This window comes from Tursiops truncatus, chromosome 2, assembly GCF_011762595.2.
Source record: "Tursiops truncatus isolate mTurTru1 chromosome 2, mTurTru1.mat.Y, whole genome shotgun sequence".
Taxonomy (NCBI): Eukaryota; Metazoa; Chordata; class Mammalia; order Artiodactyla; family Delphinidae; genus Tursiops; species Tursiops truncatus.
Genome location: NC_047035.1, coordinates 43,769,104 through 43,787,533, shown reverse-complemented (window position 1 = coordinate 43,787,533; position 18,430 = coordinate 43,769,104). Strand labels below are relative to the sequence as shown.

The 18,430-nt window shown below is 34.1% G+C and overlaps 1 protein-coding gene across 5 annotated transcripts in view; it reads left to right on the top strand.

The window, feature by feature from the left end:
• The window catches only part of AP5M1 (adaptor related protein complex 5 subunit mu 1), a 43,650-nt gene that overhangs the window by 10,810 nt on the left and 14,410 nt on the right, over window positions 1-18,430 (top strand). The window contains exons 3-9 of one of the 5 annotated variants that reach the window (XM_033851101.2): window positions 1,321-1,548; window positions 2,118-2,257; window positions 2,983-3,068; window positions 3,158-3,276; window positions 6,146-6,242; window positions 9,075-9,153; window positions 11,289-17,128. In XM_033851101.2, the coding sequence (XP_033706992.1) occupies window positions 1,321-1,548; window positions 2,118-2,257; window positions 2,983-3,068; window positions 3,158-3,276; window positions 6,146-6,242; window positions 9,075-9,153; window positions 11,289-11,307 (768 nt within the window). In that variant the 3' untranslated portion in view covers window positions 11,308-17,128. Of the gene's footprint in view, window positions 1-1,320; window positions 1,549-2,117; window positions 2,258-2,982; window positions 3,069-3,157; window positions 3,277-6,145; window positions 6,243-9,074; window positions 17,129-18,430 lie in introns of all 5 variants that reach the window. The other 4 variants (XM_073800427.1, XM_073800428.1, XM_033851102.2 and 1 more) reach the window with 4 other exon arrangements.

Genomic DNA, 18,430 nt, shown 5'->3' with positions numbered 1-18,430 from the left:
CACGGTGGCTTCTGTTGTTGTGGAGCACGAGCTCTAGGCGTGCGGGCTTCAGTAGTTGTGGCACGCGGGCTTCAGTAGTCATGGCTTGTGGGCTTCAGTAGTTGTGTCTCACGAGCTCTAGAGTGCAGGCTCAGTAGTTGTGCCACACGGGCTTAGTTGCTCCGCGGCATGTGGGACCTTCCCAGACCAGGGCTCAAACTCATGTCCCCTGCATTGGCAGGCGGATTCTTAACCACTTCACCACAAGGGAAGTCCCTGGAGTATCTCTTATACTTAGCAATGTACTGGGCACTAGAGATACAAAGAAAAATATAATAATTCTTGCTTTCAAAAACTTAAAGCTTAAAGAAGGAAACAAACAGGGGCACAGACATTTGATCTCACCTCTAGAGAGCGGGCAGTTAATGCATAATGCAGACTATGTATATGATAGTGGAACTAGCTGCTTGCACTTGGAGCTAAGCATTATACCTACTGAGTTCCACCAACTCTTAAAATATTGTACAAGTCTAGCCAAACAAAAGTTATCAGTAAGCCTTATATGCCTCAATTGGACAGTTGTAATTGAGTGCTTTAATAGAGGTAAATGTCAAGTTTGAGTTATAAAGGAAGAGCCTGACCGCCCACCGCCTCCCGCCCCCGGCCCCCAGCACACACCCAAGTAAGGTATATCAATCTGGCTGGGTGAGAAAAAGAGCCGCTACAGATTTATGGGAGTAAAGGTGTTTAGTATAGGAATGAGGGCTTACTCACGGATAAGAGGAGCTGGGAGAATGTCTCTGATCCTCTGACAGTCCCCAATGTGTCTCCAGCATTACTTGCAGGGTAGAAAATGATTAAAGAGGTAGATGGGAACCAAACAGCAAAAGGCTTTAAAAGTAATACAAAACTGAGGGGGAACTATTGAGAGGATTTGACATGGATACAATATAATTAGAATTATGTTTTATTAAGATAGCTCAAGATAGCTCTAGCATTGATGAAGGATGGATTGATTAGGGGAAAGTGAGTCTAGATACACTTAGAGGGCTATGACAGAAATTGTAAGGGCCTGTACCAGTGTAACAGGAATGAAGAAAAGTTGCTTTTTAAGGGTTTTAAATGTAAGCAGAGGGCTCTAGGAAGGCTCTCCTGGTCTCTGGCTTGGGTGTCTGAGAGCATGATAGAATCATTAACCAGAACACAGAAAGCAATGAGAATAATACCTTGAGAGAAAAGTGAATTAAGTTGTGGAAAGTGACTCAGATAAATTAAGAAAGGCCTCATTCAAAAGATGTATGCTTCAAAGATCTTGGTAATATCTGTTTGTTTGTGTTGCAGTGTGATTTAGAAGGAAGTATGCCAAATGTTACCATCAGCTTGAGTCTCCCCACCAATGGATCTCCACTTCAGGATATTCTGGTTCATCCTTGTGTGACATCTCTCGACTCTGCCATTCTGACTTCTAGTAGCATTGATGCAGCAGATGATTCTGCATTTAGTGGGCCTTACAAATTTCCACTCACTCCACCTTTAGAGTCATTCAACTTATGCTACTACACTTCTCAGGTAAACAACCTTGGAGAAGTTGGGACTTTGCTAATCTTCATATTTATGAATTCTGTTGTAAGCAAATCATCCATACTTTTGGTCCAAACAAGAACTTTTCATGAGTTATTTACCAGAAGATTCAGATTGTTTCGCTTCAATCAGTTATTGATGACCCATTAAACTACTGCTGATTTGGGAGGGTTGGGGAGTCAAGCTACAAGCAGGGCAGCAGAAACTGTGGGTGGGTGTCAGTGATCAGTATGTCTAGTGCACGTTCTGTGTTGCAGGTTATAGAGACCTGGAAGGGAATCTGAACAAGCAGGAGTAGGAAAAAGAATGTATCACACACCTCTGTAAGGCACCTTTCTCACCTCTGGAAATAGAAAGAGATGCAAGAATCCCTGACCTTAGAAGGAATGTAGCTTCATCATCTATTATCAAAATAACTTGGAGTAACCCATTAGTCATTAAAGTCATATCTGTATATAATGACTATATTACTGCAAGGCTTTTTTCTCCATCACCACTGATATTTTAGACCCATTAACCTGAGAATTATATAAAAATGTGTTTATGTTTGTTTCCAGGTCCCTGTGCCACCAATTTTGGGTTTTTATCAAGTAAAAGAGGAAGAAGTACAACTAAAAATAACAGTTAATTTAAAACTTCATGAAAGTGTGAAAAATAGTTTTGAATTCTGTGAAGCTCGAATACCTTTTTACAACAGGTAGGAATAAAGTAACATAATGCCATGATCTCTGCCTTCTTTAGTACATTCCCACTGCCCTATAATAAATTGTCTTGGTTTTTACCTTATTTTTAAGATCTAAAAATTTTATGTTATTCAAATGTATGCTGATTCTTAACCAAAACATTGTCATAAAAATAATCTCTTTATTTTTAAATATCGTCATTTTTCTGGTTAAACTACTTGCTAGTAAATTATAAACTTCAGCCATTGTAGCTTCTTCAGGGTTTATTTTACTACTGGCTTTATTTCTAACAATTTTCTGTACTCAACATACAGATCAAGCCCAACTAGAAAACCTGGTGAATTAATATCATAAGATTACTTCCTTATCAGTTCTACTTTTAAGTTTGTCCTACAGAATAGTTCTTTTCAAAGGATACATAAATATATAGTAAAATCACAGTTTTAATGTTACGTCAATCTATGTGCCTGTGTTAATACATTCTGCATGACTTTGTAGTTATCTTTAGAATTAATAATGAAATGTATAGCATCACCAAAAAAATGTTTATAGTGTTTCTGTGTTTTCTGAGATATAATATTCATTATTTATTCTACTCTATTCTGCAAACTTGAATACAGATCTGCTTTTATGTTGTCCTTGTATTAAGTAACAGTAGCAAGATTTGACTTAAATCTCTTTAAACTGTTATATCTATGATTATTTTTTTCTTTCCATTTTGTCCATTTCTTTTTTAAAGAGGTCCAGTCACACATGTGGAATACAAAGTTAGTTTTGGCCAGCTTGAAGTATTTCGAGAGAAAAGCTTATTGATCTGGAATATTGGTAAACTAGGTTTTGTTTATTTTTTTTCATTCATTTGCTGTAGAATCTATTTAATTTATAATAGTTGATTGATGTATTTCTGTTTTTAGGACAGAAGTTCCCAAAATCAATGGAAATTAGTCTTTCTGGAACTGTAACTTTTGGAGCCAAGAGCCATGAAAAGCAGCCATTTGACCAGATTTGCATTGGAGGCACAGCGTATTTAAAGGTAAATATATTTATATGGCTCACTACATTAGAAACCTTTCCTTTTGTTCCAAATTGCATATAATTGATTTTTAATGTTTCCTAACATTTTTTTGTTTTTGGAGTTCTGTTCTTTTTGTCTAAGTCCTCTGTTAGATTTTAGTAAGATTCTTTTTGTTTAGTAATCACTTTCTATTTCACTTAATACTTTAAAATTTTTAAGGTGAAAGAATTATGTAAAACCTAAATACCTCAACTTAACCTAGTTCTACACAGCTCTTAGATATCACAGTTGAGATTTGTATAAAAAGAATGTAAGATGTAGTCTTTGCCCTCTAGGGATTTTTCAATGATGCATGTCAGTAACTGATCAGGACTGACTGCTTTTGGTCTTTCAAAAAAAAGACTGAGCACTTCCAACCAAAGTGATCAAGGAAAGCTTTGTAGTAGAGATGGAGTTTAGGCAAAACTCTGAGGCTCAGGTAAGCATCGATATGAAGCCTTGAATATTAACTCTCATTTGTATAGGTGAAGAAATGACTTAATCACAGGAATGAAGGATAACAAGGCATGTTTAGGAACCAGTGCTAGAAACAGTAGTCACACAGAAGTCTGAATAAGTGATTTAGGTCTGGATTGTAGAGAATTTGAATCTGGCTTTCATTGCTTTGTTAGAAAATGTTATACTTTCTTTGAGTACGGGAGTGGTCCTCCAGAAAGCGATACTTTATGAGGATCAATCTGAAATGGATGTGAGGAAGGTGAGTGAAGAAAAAAACTAGAGACAAAGAAACTATTTTTTAGCTATATTAGTATTCCATCTGAAAGGTAGTAAGTTAATAATGCTGAACTAGTGTAGTGTCACAGAAAGAGAAAGGAAGGGAGAAAAAGGAATAGAGCTGTGATAAAGGTATAGCCTTTAATCTCAGTAATTAAGTAGAAAGATAAGAAATAGTTTTAAGTCAAAGATGATGTCATTAAAAAATTGTGACTTAGACCAGACTTGAAGCTCCAGGAGGGCAAAGACTGTGTGAATCTCATTCATTCATTGTTTTATTCCCAACATCTAGTTCAGTACCTAGCGCATAAATATTTGATGAATGGATGTACATACTTAGAAGAAAGTTCTGTATCTTAGAAGAAATGTGGAGAAATTTGGGAGGGAGTGGGCTTCATATCACATATGTTGCTGGTAATAGCAATTTACCCCAGTATAGGTGTCCAGTAGGTGGCTTAAAACCCAAAGCTTGATTCTCAAGAGAAAGCTCAACTGTTCTTAGGATCTAGGATTTATCCATGGAGAAGAAATAGTTGAGGCAGTAGAAATGAATAAGGTCAGAAAAAGATAAGAGAAAATAGGAGGAAGGTTCAAAAGAATCAGTGAGGGAAAGTGAAAATGCGATCAGAAAGGTAGCAGGAAAACCTAAATAGAATAGTATCAAAGAAATCAAAGAGAGATTGAAATCTATATGTAAAAGCAACTAGGGGAAATGGTAGTGAAGTCAGAAGTACACTAGTGATATTCATTTCTTCTGTATTGGCTTCAACTATGTCCATGAGCTTTGTTTCAATGATTATTATAGAAATTCCCTCTTCCAGATGTTTTTCAGAAAAAAAAGTGAGATGTTACTATACTATATGTTTTTCAAAGGTAGGGATTATGACTCTTTTATTCATTTTCATCACCTAACCAGTTATAGCCGCATCAAAAGCGTGTAGTACGTATTTGTGTTCAATGAATAGATTTATTTTTATAATATCTAGTTGTGTGGAAATCAACCTTGTCATAACTTCCAGCATCCAGAATTATACCAAACAAGCAAGCAAAAGCCCTTTACTATTAGATAATTTGAGTTGCAATAGGGAAGAAATTGCTGAGAAGATCTGAAAATTACATCTATGCCTGTGATCAGTTAGTTTGGCAATCAAAAGGAGAAAGATAGGAAAAGAGAGAAATTTGCAGGGAAGGGAGAAGGAAGAAAAAAAGTATAGAAAAGCTATCAGGATATTGCCAAATCAAAAGCTTTTAGCAGCAAAGATGAGAATCACAGCAAAAGGAGGCAGGAGTTCTGTAAGAATAGACCTTTCATGGTTCATGTGAATATCATTGTGGCTCAGAGACAGCCCAACACTATGCCTTCAGAGAAGGTACTAATGGCCCTCTCTATTATAGCCCAATATATTAATTGGCATTTATACTGATATCACCACATTATCAATTAAATCCAGGAACTTACATTCATTCATTACATTCATTACATTTTAGAAAGGTTAGTTATGTAAAAGTTAAATTTTAGTTTTCTGAAAAATTAAGCAGAGCGTTTCATTCCCTCCAAACACCAGATAAACTGGTGTTTCTGTTTTAGTAATTATTTTATTGTGTTCTGCTAAAAGGTGTATAAAAGAATTATGATCTGAAATCTATCACAGCCACATAGCCTTAGAGATAGGAGAGAACATACAGAACACCAAACACCATAGGGGAAGGAGCACCAGCTTTTGTAGTCAGGCAGGTCTGAGTTCAAATGCCAGCTCTACTACTTACCTACTGGGACGCTAAGTGTTTCCATCTCTGAACCTCAGTTCCCTCATGTGTAAAATAGGGATACCTTGCAGTGCAGATTAGAGTTTATATTAGTGAAGGGCCTGGTATGTGTTAAGCACTTCATAATGGCAGCCTTACAAAGAAACGACCCTAATGCAGAAGGGAAAGGTGAGTATATATGTGTGAACATGTGCACTCGCACGCAAACACACACAGTATTATTTGTGATTTTTATTTTGTGAACTCTGTGAAATAAATTCCTAAACTTGTGTCAAGGGAAAAAAATGTGACCATCATTTTTACCAAATAATCACCTTAATTTGGTACATTTCTCTTCTTGTTCTAGCTTCATTTTAGGATCTTAGATTATACACTCACTGGGTGTTATGCGGATCAGCATTCAGTTCAAGTTTTTGCATCAGGAAAACCAAAAATAAGTACATGTAAGTTGTACAGATTCAAACTAACTTAAGGTAACTAAAGTGGTGTTATGTTATTATTAACTAAGATAAAATTAAAATATGACAGAAAAAGATCAGAGAATAATACCGATTTATAAAAATTCTGGCCTAATCCATCCTGTGTAACAGTTTATGTACATTGCCCTCTGCCTTCTCCTATTTGTAAAGTGGTCTGGATGAGCAAGGATTGACATAGAGGTGGGCTCTAGTCTAAAGTTGGATTTGCTTTGCTCTGCTTATAATTTTTTTTTTTTTTTTTTTTTTTTTTTTTATATCATGAAGCTTTTCCGCATGCGTTCTTCTAAGAGTTTTAAAAATATCTTTTTAAAATGTGTTCATTGACTGGCAGGTTAGTGAGGAATACACAAAGGTCAATGAATGAGAGAAAGTAGGACCCTAGAGGGCACTGAGGCCAGGTTTCCTTTTTTTTTTTTTTTTTTTTTTTAACATCTTTATTGGAGTATAATTGCTTTACAATGGTATGTTAGTTTCAGCTTCACAACAAAATGAATCAGTTATATATATACATATATTCCCATATCTCTTCCCGCTTGCGTCTCCCTCCCTCCTACCCTCCCTATCCCACCCCTCCAGGCGGTCACAAAGCACCGAGCTGATCTCCCTGTGCTCTGCTTATAATTTACTTCTGGGCAAGTTAGTGAACTTCTTATTTAGTTTCCTCATATATAAAACGGAATTAGTAGTAGTATTTACCTCAGGGTTGTTAGGAGGTTTAAATAAAATCATATCAACCATGCACTTAGCATTAATGCTTAGCCTGTGGGATGGATTCAATAAATGTTAAGTATGATTATTACTTAAAATTTTAAATATTTTTAGCAAATGTTGTAGTCAATGAGCATTATTTAGTACTCTGTTTTACCAAAAGGAGGGTAAGAGAAATGTGTGTGTGTGTGTATACACACACACACACACATATAGTACAAATGGAAATATAGGGAGGGGAAACAGAGCAATTTGTAGATGAATTCAAAATTATTTAATTCAGATCAAATATAGATATGTGGCATAGAACAAAAAAGTAGCTAGAATGAGGTAGAGTTAGATAAACGTAAGCAGCAACATTTTTGCCTCATATATTAAGGGGAATAAAGCTATTTAGGTAAGTATTTCTTAAACTAAGGGTTAGGGTCCCTAGGAAGGATAAGACAAGACTTTGTACTTGAAAGTTTCTAAAGAATTACAGAACTCAGAACTACTGAATTCTAAGGAATTACCTGTGAATGGCAATAATATATTCTATGTAATATAACCAGAATAAGCCATATTCTTTACCTCCATACATCCCTGTGCTTTCTCCTACATCATTTTTTCATTGCTTTTTAGAGAAATTCATGTATATGGAAGAGTCTTCATAATGCCTTTTTTTTTTTTTTTTTTAAATGAAGGCACAATACAGTTGTTAGTTTGGACAAACCAGCAGTTTTGTCTAAATGCAAACAGACCAGTATTTTAGGTTGTCTATGGGAAATATGTTGTCTCTTTAGATAATGTTTAAAATATTGTATCTTATTAATATTAACTAAACATATTGTAGTAATTTTCAGAGATTATAATACAGAATGGGATGTTTCAGTAATTCACCTGCTTCTTAATATATGAATGAAAGAGGTCACTTTAAATGCATAATTATGACCAATCTTTTATTTCCTTCTTCTATTAGTTTCAGAGCATAACTATCACTTCGTGCAACTATGTAAAAACCTTTATTTTGCCATCATCTTGACAATAAAATCTATATTCATAATATACAACTTAGTTCTGAAAATAGTTTAATAATGCTAATAATCTTAATTTAAATAATAATAGCTGATGTTTATTGCTTACTATGTGCCAGGCACAGTTCTGAGTATGTAATGTGTGCTAACTCATTAATCCTTACAGCACCCTACGTAAGTGTTGTTATCTCCATTTTACAGATGAGGATGTTGACGGAACAGAGAGAATAGGGTCACATAGCTAGTAAATGGCAGAACTGGACTCAAAGCCAAGCAGTCTGTCTCTAGACCCTGACCACTTAACCAGTATGCTATGTTGCCTCTCAATGTCTTAACCAATATGCTATGTTGCCTCTCAATGTTACTAGGTTCTCAAACTGAACAAACAACAAAAAAAAGGCAATGCAGTAATACATCCTACCTCTATCCTTTTCATTATGAAGAAGGTATAAAAGGCAGAATTGGATACATAGAGATGTATGGAATAAGAACTTACACATGTCTAGCTCCAAATGAGCATTATCATCTCAGTTTTACATATCAGAAAACTTTAAAGAGGTTTTCATTTGTCCAAAGCTCTTAAAACAGAAACCTTAAATTTGATCAGAACAATAAGAAACCACTGAAGCAACCTTTTTAAAACGTTACTAGAAAGTTGGGTGTGTATTTCCATCTCTGAAACTTTGAATGCATAAAGAATAGCAAGATCAGAATCAGAACTGTAGTGAAGAGGTTACAGAAGGGTAACAATAAAACTATTTTTAATGTTTTTGTAGCTGAAGTAATGGTCTATAATAAAAAGAATTTAGGGAAGATGTGAGAAAAAAATTAGCAGATTTGGCATGAGGGATTTTGGCATGTATAAGCTAAAAGGTGGATTATTCATGTATTTAATGAAGCCATATTTTTAAAGTGGTGAAAGTTATAATAATGCCTTGATAAAAATTGAATTGAAATGGATATCTCAAAGTATTGCCTTCCTTGAAATAATTGTGTTCCACAATTTTAAATATCATGACTTTGCTTTCTCATTGAATTTTTAAGATAATATAATCTTATCATTTTTTTTTTTTAGACCGGAAACTAATTTCTTCTGACTATTACATCTGGAATTCTAAAGCTCCTGCTCCAGTAACATATGGATCATTATTACTGTAATTGTCTCATGTTTAAATGGGATTTATACAATAGTAACATAAATTAAATCACAGTCTTTTATTTTTAAGGTGTATGCATATAACCTATGAGTGAAAATCATTGATTTAATTACAAGATGCTCTTGTTCAATGTTTTTAGTCTGATCTAGTTTGAAAGAACATTTTAAAGACTAATGTATCCAATTTCATTACCCTTTGATTTTACTCAAGTATGATTTCAGAGCATAAAATGTAGTGATTCACTTTCAGCTTATTGTAGACTAGTCTTGGGTTACCCTGCCATACATGTTTCTTCCTGCCCCTGTGGCAGACCTGGCTAATCAGTCACAGTCCTCTTTCTCCACTGAGCCTTCCTGGATATGGGCTTAGGCTCCTCAGTGCAGAGCTGCAGGCAGCTACTCCCAATAGATTGTAGATGACGTGCAAGATAAAAAACTATTTGCTCTTCCAAACCTAAGTGCTAAGTGCTAGTACGATGTGTTGTTACAGAATACCAGAGACCACATTAGAAACAACTTTGTAAATCTCTTGAGAAAACAGCTGATGAAAATGAAAGAAAATTGTTTAAATAGTAACCTTTTTTTTTTTTTTTTAAATAGTAACCTGTTTTTAATCAGAACTATCCTACTGACTAATAAAGAATCTGCATAATTCTATTTTGTTTATCTCTGTTCTGGAGTTACTTTTCAGGCAAGCTTATTAATCTGCCACAATAACATTTTGTTTAGTAAGCATATTAAGAGGAGTGGGATACCTTTAGAAGATGAGCATAGTGTTTTGTGATTACTGAATATCTGCAGCCAAATTTTTAAATATAAATTTAGATATAATATCGGTCTTTTCCTGTTTTATTATAATTCATTAATGAATGAATTCAGGTAAAAATCAAAAGCTATTTTATGGGTAGAGAGTATCACTTAAATCTTATTTCAGTTTCATGTAGCACATTTTCTTTAAATTTGTCACCCTTGCTTCCTTATTGGCATGCTCTGGGTTTCTTCAGGAACCATCCAGTCATACAGTCTACCTGTCTTTACAATTATTTGTCACATTCTGTTTTCAAAGTAGTTCATTGTCAAGTTGGACTTTAAATGACCATTCAAGAAAAGATGAAATCTCAAGAACCTCAAAACCTATTCCATGTCAAGTTTCTTTTTACAGAACAGAATTAGAAGAGTTATATAAAAAAAATACGCATTACAGATTAATATTCAATTAAATTATATCTTGGTTTCTTTTTTTTTATGAGTCTCTTAAGGAAAAGCTTAGAAAAAGCTGCTAACTTCTTGAAAGAGAGCTATGGTAGTTTGAAAGGAGATTGCATAGAAATTTAGGATTTGAAATGTAAGTTTTTAAAATTAAGGTCAGTCCTACTCATAAACTCATTTTCTGCAAGACATTATCATGGCATAATGTTCTATGTTCAAAATTATCCCAAGTAATGAAGAAAACAGAGTAACTTCCAGACCAGGACTTTAGCTTGTTATTCTAGGTTAATCATAGATAATCAGTAGTAAAAACGTTCCTTTTGAAAAAAGAAAAAAATCATTCCCTTTAAGTTTTTTGATCTCTCTTAAACTCAAGGAAAGCTTAACATTTCACTTATATTAACGGAGCCATTTGTACATCTTGATTGTATAAGTGTTTAGCAAAGTATACTAAAATAGGGAAGAGGCATTTATCTAGTGAGTAGGCTGAGATTCAGTATAATAATCCCCTAGGCAAAACTTTATAAGCAGTCGTAAAAACCAATGAATCTTTGATCTGACATTTCTAGAAACCTGAGGAAAATCTAAGGAGTACTGGAAAAGTGTAGGGACAATGGGGAACCTGATGCCATCTGTTGCCATTGCATTCTAACATAACGCTACAGAACTAAAACTAACTCATGTTTTCATCCTGTTGAGATCAGCTGGGCACACTGTGATGCTTTGATTTTGTCTAGAAACCTGTCACTTCAGGATAATTTCTGAAGACAAAGTCTGTTTCCCGTTTGGTAGGTGACCTGTTTAATGTTTTCTCTGTGTCTGGGAACTCCTTAGTGTAATTAGCGACCTTTGAACTCCACAACTAATCCTGAGCTATTTTGTATTCCTTACTCATCTTTAAGGCTGGACCTTTCTTTTCTTCAGAGTCCGCTGCCACAATTAAAGAAGAAACAGCTGCATTTCAAAGGGATTCCGATTCCAGAAGCTTAATCGTGATTGACATGTTCTTATTCTAAGCTATAAGACACTCTAAGAGTCCTTTCTTGGGTTAAAACTTCAATCATTTTCTAAAATATTATCTCGCTATGGATTTTATTCATTTTCTTTGATAACTATTCTTTGCATTTTTTAACTTGAAAGATGCTGTGTGTTTGCACTGAATATGAGCACCTACTTCCAGTTAAAGGTTTGGATGGTGTCAGACCGCTGGATGCAAAATTGCTAAATTCCCTTTAGTGCCAAAATATGATTATGAAATCTGATGTCTATCATATGGGTAATTATTCTTCAGTAGATCCAAAATGTACAAAAAGTGTTACATTTCTGAAAATGTACTCAAACTTTTTAAAGTCAGCTGTACCCTTAACAGTGTAAGACAATCCCCTTACAGTGGTGGGCATTTTTTACCTTTTACTTTTTAAATAATTGATTCAAATGTCAGGTTTGAAGTAAATAGCCTTATCAGGAATTCTTAAATTTTTTTTAAAATTTTTAATTAAGCATTAGTCTTACAAAATTAATTTTTTCACACCAACTCAATATTTTCAGTGAGTTAAAATTGTGGTTTTATATATACATTGTATGATTTAAGATATTTCAAAGCACAATTTAATACATAGAACAACTACTAGTATTTTTCTTCTAGTTTTTATTATAGTATTTCAGAATCCTTTATAGATATTCATGGACTCCTGCACCACCCCTGGGAGGAAGGTAGGTCGAGTTATCATCCAGAGTCTCTGCAGGGACCGCTGCCACAGCAGAATGGTTGTTTCTAAGACAAAGGTCAGAAAAGGGATGTTAATAAACAGTTCTCAGGTTTAAGGGACTTTTTTAGGATTACATCTTAAATTCCAACAAATCAGATTTAGGAGTTACTGAAAGTGAAATTGATCCATCCCTCATCCAAACTTTGCAATACTTTCCTGTTCTGACATCATTTAGATAGTTAGCTGTATTATCAGATTAGAAACCATTGTACCAGGCTGCTGAAAGGAAAAGGAGGCAAAAAGCTAAACATGGGATGAATTCTGAACCTTTTAACCTGGCTGAAGTACGTAGGTCCCTGTTATGCAAATACCTTCAATCCTCTGCTAAGTTCAGTGGAAATAATTTTCTTGAATGACAGGTTTATTCAGCAAGGATTCAGTTGGTGATTAATCCCCCTTTGATCTAGGGTATTTCACTTAACTACCAGTTACCTCGTTCTGACAAAGTGCAACTGAGATTAGGGAGATCACTAGAACACTACCAGGGTGTGCGTTTATTCTCTATAACCTTTTAAAAGCAAGGGCCAAGAATGCAATTTATTTTCAGTATTTGAAGATGTAAAAGTCCTGTCTGCTAAGTTAGAAAGTCAATTGAATACCAAATGAAGTTTAGTTCTTATGTAATAGAACAAACATTTCTTTTTACTTTGCCTAACAATGATTTTCGAAAACATAGGCTTTGAAGAAACAAAGACTACAGTTTAAGTATATCTTCTAGTTTTGTTTCATATACTAGAGTGTATATTTATTGGCCCTGAGATAACCCAAAAATCAAAGCTACAACTTACGCTGAGAAAATGCTTCTATTTTATTCAACTGCACAGTTTCTCCCCATCCGCCTCCATTAAAAAATGTCATGGTATGTGGTAAAGAAATCCAATTTGGGAAAACATGTCGCAGTACACAATTATTCATAAGACTTGTGATTTCAAAGCTTTATTTAACTTTGTCCTTTCTTGAAAAAGAGCTTGTTTTGTTCCCATGATGAATCAAGATTTTTTTCATAAAAGTACCATTACAAAAATACTTCAAACTGATTATTTTAAGTTATCAAAATAACCATTTCGACAGTACTGTTTACTATTTTTTTCTGCCTTTTTCTCATTTAACTGGGTACCCTTCCTCCATAACTTTAAAGTTTGAAACATTCTATGAAATTTTGCACAATATTTGAAGAATAAAATTGTAAGATGTGTTTCTCGACTAGTTTTATTATTATAGACAGCATTTTTTAATGCTTTGTAATTGTTCATTATTCTAGTATCAGTTTGCAAGTTATGTATTTGGATAATTTTCTTATACCTTTTTTTTGGCTCAAACTTTTTGTGATCCAATTTCTAAATTGAAACAGTGACTCAAATAAATGCATATCTAACTTATGTTTATGCCAAATGAACATCTCTAGTTTGAATTTAGTAACCAAAATGTTTCTAAATATCTTTTGATAGCAAGTTACTTAACCATGGTAAAATTGAGGATCAGAAAAAATATAAGATGGAAGGCAGGATCCCCTGGCCATGTTGCTAAGAAACTAGTATTTTTAATAATTAACTTACTCTGTGCAGTAAATTTTTAGTTAATAAAATGTTGCAATATATCTTGAAATATGCTATCAGAGAAAATATATTTATGTAAAGCATAGATGTATGTGTGTGGGTATTTATATAATGTTTTATGTTAGTGTGTACAACTTGGTGGGTTTCCCTATGAAATATTTCATTATGTCAGAGGAAGAAGAATATTTAAAGTTAAATATTCAAATGTCCTCCCTGCAAACACAATGTTAGTCAGTAGTAATGAGGAGGTGCCTAAAATGAATATTACCAAAGAACTCTTGAGGTTACTCTTATAAAATGGTTAAAACTCTTATGAGTTGAAAGCTTTTCAGCTAGCTTCTAGGTTTTTTTTCAACAACAGTTTTATGGATATGATAACATTATCGTCTGTATATAACCTGGAGCAATGCAATGCCTTATCTGTATTACTAATTTACTGCTTTGTAAGCAGATTACTTTGAGGTCCAGGTTGACTTTTCTCAGGCCCTGGCCAATCTGTGTAATTGATGGTAGTGTGGTGTTAATATATGATGCACAGCATTTACATATTGACGGATGCCCTGGGGTGGAAACCACCTGCTGAATTGTTTTTCCAGTAGGACGTGAAAATTTGTATATCTTAATACTCCATTAAACATTTAAAATCAAACTATGTTTCCTTTAAATGTCTTCTCTTTAAATGATAGTTTCTGTGAAAAAAAAAGGTTATTTAGTTAACATACTACTAATAAATAAAAATGAAAAATTATTGTTATCCCTCTTAAATTTTTTACTTTTTCTTTCAAGGGACTTTAGTGCCCTCTGCAGGTTATATAAAGAGATAACTAATGACTATATTTTTAAACCCTGTGATTTTTCCCTTTTAGAAGCAAAGCCTGGTAAGTGTGATCCATTTTACTTATATTGTTAACTTTGTTAATTTGCCAGTGATTGAAGTAAGAGTTTCTTTTCTTTGCCAGTTTTATAGTTTTGTTTAGTGTGAAGAATGTAATACCATTGAATTTTCCAAATCACTTAGCTGGCACTCTTTAAATGTTAGAACTATAGTAATACACATTCCCTCACAGAAAGCAGATTGGGAAAACATTCAGCGATTTTGAAATTTATTGAAAATGTGGAGAATAACTTGATTATTTCCCATTACATTATTAGAATATTATACATTGAAATAAAATAAGCCTTTTCCAGTATGCATCATGTAAATTTTAAAAATTACCTGAGTTTTATTTCTTAATCTTGTTGATGAGTGATGATTGTGTTCAAGCTCAAAACACGAGGCTACTTAGAATTTCTTTAAACAAAGTTAAGGTTGAACAGATAATGCTTTGGTATTATTGTTGCATAGGTCCACTAACCAGAAAGAGTATTTCTATTTGAAGAACAAAAGGCAAAGGTTTCGTATCTGAGTCACTCATTTCAAAGAACCCATACTTTCTCAATGAGTATGACAAATTTGTTTCTAAAGGATATAGGAATTCATTTTGTATATGAAACTATAGAACTGGAGCACCAGTGGCACTTCTGATTCACTTAAAGCTGCCAGGGAAACTAAATATGATGAGAACAAGAGGAATGACTGGATCAAGTTAATAGAAATAGTTCTGCAAGCCACATAATGATCCTGATCATCAACCTTGAAAAGTAAATTAGAACAAGCAAATTGCTGTTGAAAAATTCTTTCAGCGCTCTGCTGTTGCTACTCAGCTAGTCATGACTCAACCAGAGACAAGGAAAAAATGCACTCAGTTTTGCATTAACAAAGGAAACATTATTAAAGTGAATGTTTACATTCTGTTTATTGAAGTGTTCAAAGAATATTTGTTACATCTTCAAGCAACCTGCTGTTCTCCCAGCTATTACAGTGCATGAGTGATAATAAAAATGAGTCATTTGTACATTTTAGAAAAGTAAATAAATAGCATTTAACTTGTGTTTCTGAGCTATCTTACTTCAAAATATTGAGGTATTAATACTTTCTCTTTTAAAGATTATTGTCACTAGGAAAAGTATCCTATTAAAATAAAAACCTCATTCACTTGAATACACCTTTGAATTATTTTCAAATGCTTTATGTAACTTTCCTCCCAGAATCTACAATGCATAAGAAATAATCAACTGAAAATAATTTTTTAAATGAAAACAATTGTGAAATTACTTGAGTGTGTAATTGAATATATAATATGTGCATTGGAAAAATAGCTTGATAATTATGAGAGCTTTTTTGAGCTACATTTATCTTGAGCTACTTCATAAGAAAAAGTTGAGAATTAAACAAGACAGCAATTGGAAGCAGGCATACCAATCTGACATTTAAAAATTTAATAAGTATTATATGTACTGCTAAAATTGGGGGAAAGTCAATAATTAAAAATTCAGAATTTTAGCTTTCATCTGTGGAAAATGAACAATCTAAATCACTTTTATATTTTAGAAGTGTAGTGTTTAATAGGGGTTTAAATACCATATTTTACTTGGTCCCTTGCAGGTGTTACTGAATACAATTCAGTATTCTGTAATCTCTTATGGATTAAGTAATTTTTAAGAATTGTCTTCTTAGATTCACCAAGATCACCAGTTGTCAGTCTTCTGTATTTCAGCCTAAAAATCTTTCTATCACACTTAGCAAAGATTATTAGCCTATGCTACAGGCTCTTGAGAACCTCTTTGCCAGATATTTTATTATTTACCATTTCTGTAGTATTTACAGAGCATCATATAAAGTATAGAAATAATTGATAAAAAATATTTCATTTGCGTTAACCTGGATATTTTATATTTAAAATGAATATCTTATTTAACATTTTTCTAAGGAACTTCAGTCTTTGTTCATAATCTTAAAAAAGTTTTTTTGAATCTAAAATAAAGCAAATGCCAAGCTTCTAACTCCACTTTTGCTAAGGAAATCACCGGGAGAAGTGGTTAATAATGCCTACAGCTTGTTAACTGGTAGCAGCAAGAGGACTTTTTAACTAAGGAGAATATAAGTGGCTTCAGGCCCATAATTAAAGTATTTCCCTCATACTAAAATAGTAAGTCATTTAATTTAATGTTAAAGGCCTAAACAAAGTTGAACATAACATATGATTTGGATTTAAAAACTGCTGAGTAATCCAGTTGAAATTGAGAACTTAGTTTAGTCAATAAAAACTCATAATTAATATTAAACTTTTACTGTGCTCCTATTATATACCATTCCAGAACTAGACAAAAAATAGTACCTGATTTTGAATGGTACATAATAAGTCCTGCAATGTGTTAGCACTGTAATATGGAAGACTACTTCTATATATTGTTTGTACAGAAATTGTCCAAAGAGGTGTGATGGTTGAAGTTCACCAGGCAGACAAAGGAAAGAAGGGCATCCCAGGGACAATGTCATATCCCTGGAGGTCTGTCTCTCCAAAAAGAGAATCCCAGAAACCCAGAAACATCTAATATAGTAAGTATATACATTGCAAGGGAATATTTTTTGCTTCCAGATGTTTGATATTTAGATAAATATAAACTTCTAAAGGAATTACTATATTTAATTTCCACCTTAATATACAGACATACTAACACATTCCTAAAGACTCAAATATACACTCACACACTCTGTCTCCCCTCTCTGCCTCCCTTCCTTGCTAATTTTGAATGAATGTTCACATGTGCTCGTATGAGACTTACCTCTGCATTATCAATGAAGAAAATGTAATGATGTATAAATAGGATTATACAGAAAATATATAAGTGAAGAGCTGTTATATAATTTGTTGATATGCTAATATACGTTGTACTCAGTCAGTTGATAAACTAAATTTTTTTTTGGTACACCCAGATATTTATTTATAATATAACTTCTGTATTTTTGTCATTACCCACTGCAAGTGGATAATGCAAGAAGTCATGAAGCAGAGTTAATGCCAATCTAAAATGCCATGGTCTAAAAAGTCATAGCTTTTTAGCATTTTTATTTTTTTAATAGATCTTTATTGGAGTATACTTGCTTCACAATACTGTGTTAGTTTCTGTTGTACAACAAAGTGAATCAGCTATATGCATACAATTATCCCCATATCCCCTCCCTCTTGAGCCTCCCTTCCACCCTCCTTATTCCACCCCTCTAGGTCCTTGGCAAAGCACCGAGCTGAGCTCCCTGTGCTATGCAGCTGCTTCCCACTAGCTATCTGTTTTACATTTGGTAGTGTATATATTTTGATGCTACTGTCACTTCGCCCCAGCTTCCCCCTCCCGCCGTGTCCTCAAGTCCATCTGTGTCTTCGTCTTTATTCCTGCCCTGCCACTAGGTTCATCAGTACCGTTGTTTTTTTGTTTTTTGTTTTAGATTCCATGTGTATGTGTTAGCATACAGAATTTGTTTTTTCTTTCTGACTTACTTCACCCTGTATGACAGACTCTAGGTCCATCCACCTCACTACAAATAACTCAATTCTATTTCTTTTTATGGCTGAGTAATATTCCATTGCATATATGTGCCACATCTTTTTTTTTTTTTTTTGCGGTACGCGGGCCTCTCACTGCTGTGGCTGTGGCCTCCCGTTGCGGAGCACAGGCTCTGGACGTGCAGGCTCAGCGGCCATGGCCCACGGGCCCAGCCGCTCTGCGGCATGTGGAATCTTCCCGGACCGGGGCACGAATCCGTGTACCCCGCATCGGCAGGCAGACTCTCAACCACTGCGCCACCAGGGAAGCCCATGTGCCACATCTTCTTTATCCATTCATCTGTCAATGGACAGATAAA